The sequence below is a fragment of the Antennarius striatus genome, chromosome 20 (genome assembly GCF_040054535.1).
Source record: "Antennarius striatus isolate MH-2024 chromosome 20, ASM4005453v1, whole genome shotgun sequence".
NCBI classification, from domain to species: Eukaryota; Metazoa; Chordata; class Actinopteri; order Lophiiformes; family Antennariidae; genus Antennarius; species Antennarius striatus.
In genome coordinates this window covers 12,332,196-12,338,146 of record NC_090795.1, presented here as the reverse complement: position 1 = coordinate 12,338,146, position 5,951 = coordinate 12,332,196, and the positions used below count along the sequence as shown (strand labels likewise).

At 39.2% G+C, this 5,951-nt stretch overlaps 1 protein-coding gene across 2 annotated transcripts; it reads right to left on the bottom strand.

Moving 5' to 3' along the window:
* Positions 1–212: 212 nt before the first annotated feature.
* fam168b (family with sequence similarity 168 member B) lies at positions 213–5,808 on the bottom strand. 2 transcript variants are annotated; one of them, XM_068304403.1, is made up of 7 exons: positions 5,663–5,808; positions 4,116–4,208; positions 3,942–4,025; positions 3,704–3,846; positions 2,873–3,071; positions 1,777–1,901; positions 213–1,649 (listed from the first exon to the last, which is right to left on the bottom strand). In XM_068304403.1, exons 2-6 carry the CDS (start codon positions 4,183–4,185, stop codon positions 1,789–1,791), a joined length of 609 nt encoding a protein of 202 aa, XP_068160504.1. In that variant the 5' UTR covers positions 4,186–4,208; positions 5,663–5,808; the 3' UTR covers positions 213–1,649; positions 1,777–1,788. The 2 variants fall into 2 exon arrangements, with proteins under 2 accessions (XP_068160504.1, XP_068160505.1); XM_068304404.1 differs by having other exon boundaries at positions 3,704–3,798.
* Positions 5,809–5,951: the final 143 nt, after the last annotated feature.

The following is a 5,951-nucleotide window of genomic DNA, read 5'->3' as shown; positions in this document are numbered from 1 at the left end:
ACGTCACAGCAATATGGAATTTCGCGCGCCGAATTGTATGATGGGAAATGTGTTCTTTCTCCTCTGAAGTAGTTTACGCCCTCTTCCTCTCATACTACTGATAATACAGTAACAATGACTCATTACCCAAAATCCTTTGTTCTAATCTGATTTCATTATCATAAAATTAAACGAACAGTTGTCATAAAATTTCACATAAAGGGGAAAAAACAGATATTTCTTATATTTATTTTTATTTTTGGTCTTTCTTAATACAAAACAAGAACCAATGTCACAAAAATAACATTTACAAAACAGATTATTTAACTTAGGTGACTGAGGCAACATAGAAAAGCATGTCTGAAACAGTGAAATTGGTATGTTAGCCTGGAACCTTGAGGTAAAACAGCGAGCAATGAAAAAGGTCAGATATCTTTACAAACTGTTCTTAATTAGTGCCTTGCTTCAGTAGTGCTATTCACAAATGGAGTTTAAATAATGTTTTCCAAGAACGTCCACAGTTAGCAGTGATATAATGAAGTAGTGCTTTAGACCTAGCTAAGGACAAATTGATTATTATGAGATATAGGTCAAATATTTTACGTATGTTGCAATATATGGCACCATTTTTAATGGTTTTCATTTTAATCCTCCTGAATACACAGTCACACACAACACTATCCCTACTCTTTCACTCTCTTTAACTCCTAAAGGGTGCAAATGATTACAAATTCTTCCTTCACCACCCAGAATACTTGTGGCTAAAACAAGTGAACTGCTTTGACACCCCAAAATGTTTCAAGGAGGAGACAAATGCTGCTCCACACCTTTGTACAGGTTGACAAACTTTTCCTAATACATATAACAGGGCTGGAAAAATAAAACCCTTAGAATGATTACATGTTGGAATGGCCTTCAGTCACAGGCAGAAACAATAAGTCCAATCTTTCTCCTAAAATACAAAAATGGTAAGACAAAATGCATACACTGCATCACTGAAAGAAAGAATAAAAACCTAGCGTCACTTACCAAAACACAAAGCAGTGAAAATATTACAGTTTGCTCTGCACTTGTTTGTGCAGGTATATTTTTGCATGAACAAACACTTCTCATCTCGTCTCCTTTCACATGTAAGACGTGGTTACTGGTGATTCAGCATTGCAGATTATTACTTTTTTAATTCCTTTGGATGTGTGCCTTTTGTTGATTTTGCATCTGTCACAGCAGGTAGTTTGAGCTAGCATTACTTCATATGTCTATACATACACATGCATTCAACATCATATGTATCCCCAAATTAAAAAAAAAAAAACTATTTCAAAATTGCTTTTCGTCACTTAAAGAGTTTAAGCTATAAAAACCTGCATGACAGTCCACAATAAAAGTTTGCATGGAGGCTTTGCTGATTGATATGAGATATGCAGCAGGTTGGAACGGTGCTGGCGCTAGGGTGTGACATGGAATGCAGCCTTATTCCATGGAGAGGGGTCCTGGGGATGGGCCTATTCTTCACCCCTCCTATTCAAATGGGCCTCTTTCTATGGAGTTGGGGTTTAGATTCACATTATGCTGGAAGAAGAGTAACTGGTTGCAGACACTGGCGGCGCAGGTCTCCACCAATAGCAAAAACACTGAAGTAGAGTGTGAATGCATATCTACTATCTTCAGACCTGCAAAGATATAATACAGAAATAAAAACATAAGGTAGGTTAAAAAGAAAGGTGGCATATTTGCATGAAACATTAATGGTATATATCACAGATAAACAGCCAACAAATGCTAAAACATCACACTCACGCTTCCCTCTCTTCACCACTGCGGGGGCACATAGCTGTAGCTGGGTGTGCCAGGAGGCCTATATGTAGGCATCGTAACTTGGTGGGGGGCAACAGGTGCTGGTGATGGAGTTGTCAGCAAAGTCCCTAAAAAATATGGGGCACACATTGACACTGCAAAATAAACATTTCTGTCTTTTTTCTGGCAGTAACTCAAAAAAATGAATAAAACAAAACAAAAAAAACAGCATGCCTCCACCGTCATTACTGTAACAGTAACAGTACAAAGGCACAGAGCCTGTCATCGATGACTGGATATAATACTGCATAACACCCACTGAAATTTTTTTTTTTTTTAATTAAACAAATTTCCATAGAAAAAGTAAAACTACAATTTCAAAGAGCAGCCATTACATTTAATGTTCTAATAATATATATAGTCCTTTAGATACGAACATTCAACTCACGAGCATTCAGAGAAAAAGAACCAGGCGCTGTCATATCCAACTACTGCAGTTCCCCTTTCTGCCACAACCCCTGCCGAGCAGCAACACTGCATACGCTCATTTCCAACAATGCCGACAATAACAAGTCTTAGGGAATAGTACTTTCGTATTTAGGGTTGTAATGACATTTAAATGACCCCTAATGGTGATTATAGATTGAAATTTAATAAATAATTTAATAACTTACAAACAATTCAGCTTCTGAATAACCTCTCAGAACCAATTGTGTTTGTATGTTGATAACTACCTGTATTTTCAAATATTTCTTAATATTTTCCTTAAATTGCTGAAAGAAAATTCAGAAACAAAGTTAATAAAATGATATAATAGAAATTTGAATATCAAGATAGTTGTGTAACCATCGGGCTTTCTTTCTTGTTTATGCCCAATGACGGAATACAATTTGTATTTTTTTCTGGATTATTAATAAGAAATATTAAGTCAACTAAAAAACCCACAAATACTAAAAACTTCCTTACAGAAGAAAATATTCCAGAGCCTCCTAATCCAGGCCTGCTCATGAAAACTAACACATCTTTAACAATTATTAAATCTAACATCACTACAAAATACATACACTGACAAACAACCAAGCAAAACCCTGTTGCTCACCAGCTGACATGGCCATGGTAGTACCAGCTACCATTCCCATGGCAACGCCATTGTGGCGAGGAGGTGGTATGGGCTGGGCGTACATGGCTGCAGGCATGCCATTTGGCTGGACCACCGTTGTGTGATGGATCACATGGGGAGGTGCAGCATACAGTGGCTGTGTGTAGTAGGTGCCTTGTTGTTGTGAAGGTATTAATGCCTGGATCACAGGAGCATAAAACAAGTAAGGGCCCGACACATAAACCAAACATTATTAAAATGAAGTTGTTGGGTCACTACAACAAAGCTACCATTATAATGTCAAAGTTGGATTATAGAACTTTGGCCAAGTCTGGATGATACATTAAAGGTACAATATTATACTTCTCCTAACAATGACCCTGAAGTCCACAAAATGAAAAAGGGCCTGGCCACAGTTCCCCCAACTCTATCATTTCAAACCTTTGTTCTTCACACTACTTTAGAAAAAAAATTATATTATGTTTATATGTCAAAATGAGGGCAGCACGGTGACGCAACAGGTAGCGCTGTTGGCTCACAGCAAGGCGGTTCCGGACTTGGGTTAAAATGTAAATGAGTCTTGTGGTCATGGCCAAAGCTCAACAGTACTTTGCTCCACTGTGTGTTAGATGCGCAAATTCCTAATACCTGTAATGACTCATTACTGGAGGAGGTACATAGATTACTGTAGTGTCATAGCAGGCCTAAAATTTGAATGCTGCTCCTCAGGAAATATTTACTGAAAGATAAAGTAATTAAAATAGAAAAAGAATGTTCTTTTTCTCTTGTCTGTGGCAGCTGTAGACATCTCAGATACATTCAACAACGAACCTGTGCATAAGGGTTCTGTTGGGGGTAGGTGCTCCTGACCGGGTAAACAGCAGCAGGATAAGGGTTGGGTGAGGAGGAGTAAGGAGGCACCGTCCCTGTATTGGGAGAGCAGGACATTTTGAAAGGAGTGCCCGGGGCATACCCTGGTGGTAGAAAAACACCTAGTTAGAACAGCTAAATATCAAATGCATCAAAACATCAAAAGTTGTATTCGACGGTTGTGGACATCACCCCTCACCACTAGGGAAGGCCGGGTTTGCTCCTGCGTAGACATTGGGAGTGTATGCTGGACCAGCTGCTGCATAGCCAACAGGAAATCCAGCTAACAAGATGAAACAAAAAAGTACATATTATTTTATTTCAGGATTATTTTCTTTGTGATTACAATCGTTGCCTACTGGTATGAAATTACCTGGGTAACCTATGCCCTTGGTATTGGTGAAGGGGACGCCTGTTGATGTCGGGCTGTATACTGGATTCATTATGGTTTGCCTCCTCACAGTAGCTGCAGGGACAGGATCACAGTGTATTTCCAGTCATCTTAGAGTGAATGAAAAGGTGAATTGGGTCTATCACAAAGTGACAGATGTCCACCAGTGGGATTCTTTTAGTGGTGTCCTATTTAAAGACATGACCCCACACCCCATCCCCATGCATAGACAGTGCAAGGTGATTAAGGACAGTGCCTTGATGATTCCCTAAAATCTCTACACAAAAGTATTGTCAGTTTTCTTTGTATGTAAAAATAAATCAATTTAAAAAAAAATTCCACTATAGCTTATACAGTATTAAGTGTTGTCATCTTCATGATCAAGTGTAATAATAGCAGTTCAAGAAACACTCTGACACCGGTATTCCTATTGCGATCATTCTGTAGCACCAATACATCTCAGACACACCTCTTGCCACCTCTTTGACAAAATAATTCATCCTGAATGTACTGAAAACCAAACTTTATATCTTCGTTTCAGGGCAACCCACTAACAGTCAAACCTCAACCTCACTGCTGACATGATGCTCATTACCCCAACCACTGGACACAACTATGCCTCGGTGCTGCCCTCTAGCGGCAGTCCCAATACTATGACATCACTTGACGAATCTGTTTATCCAAAGGCATTTCACGTCAAAAGAAACGCACACATCCAACACGTCACCGTATTTTGACGTAATGAAAACATCTTTTGTCGCATGATTGTCTTGATTATAATATTATCACCTTAAGCAGTTATGGCAAGACTACTACGAGACAAATCTATTTTATACTCTGGCTTTTTATGAATACCGCTGGACAGAACATAACTTGAGATTTTTATAAGTGCGTGGCACTTTTTTTTTTCAAATTTAAAATATATTTTTAAAAAACGGTAAGAGTCGATCATTAATCTATATTGTCATTAACACGCTGATTTCGCGTTTTAAAAAACATTACCACCGACAGAGTAGACGAAAGACGCAAAAGCAATCCAATAAGTTTATTTTACCATTATTTTTTAAAGCGTGTGCGCTTGTTTCCAGTAGATCCTGACTAATACAGCGTGTTCCTGTTTGGTTTTTTTTAAAGGTGACGCTGGTCATGTTCTCTGCAAAAAATAAAGATGGCAACCTTTAGCCTAAGTGAAAGAATTTGGAAAGATGAACGTGAACGCAGCGGGCTTTGTTATCATAAGCTAGCTTAGCTGAAAAGCGTCACTCCCTGCACAAGTTGCCGATGGCTCAGCGTATAAGTGCGTGCGGGTCGGTTTGGATGGACCAAATGACCCGCTAATCACCTGTCTGACCACCAACCACCAGGACACGGTCCCCGGACAGCAGCCAGATGGGACAGCCTGTCAACAGGCCGCATATCATAGGTGGTAAGCAGCCGGCCGGACAGCTGTGTCCTGCAGTGACGCCTGTCTCAGCACTGAAATAGCGCGTAAATACTCTTATCCAAACAATTACCCATCAAAAACTTACTGTTGACTCTGTGGTCGTCTGTTTAGTCCGTCCCGTGGTCGTCTTGTGTAAAATGAAATTAAGCTAGCTGGTGTTTTGCTCCCAGATGCTTTGCTTTACTCTTTAGAACCCCTCGCGTCACTTCCGTGTAGTGTCACGTGATCTGTACGCTACAGTCACACATTTGTATCAGAAATATAAATACAGTATCGTCGTGTAATGTGTATTTTTGTGATTGTGAAACATTTTTTTCCGTATTTAAAAAAAAAATCTTTATGAATAACTCTTCTTCTCTTTTCGGCTTTTCCCT

What these genes read in the sequence shown, in the direction of transcription:
- fam168b (XM_068304403.1), bottom strand. Translation starts at nt 4,185, where the DNA reads ATGAATCCAGTATACAGCCCGACATCAACAGGCGTCCCCTTCACCAAT. An exon ending in AAACCCGGCCTTCCCTAGTG is followed by an intron (nt 3,847 to 3,941) that starts GTGAGGGGTGAT and finishes TTCTACCACCAG; the next exon opens with GGTATGCCCCGGGCACTCCT. An exon ending in AACAGAACCCTTATGCACAG is followed by an intron (nt 3,072 to 3,703) that starts GTTCGTTGTTGA and finishes CCTGTGATCCAG; the next exon opens with GCATTAATACCTTCACAACA.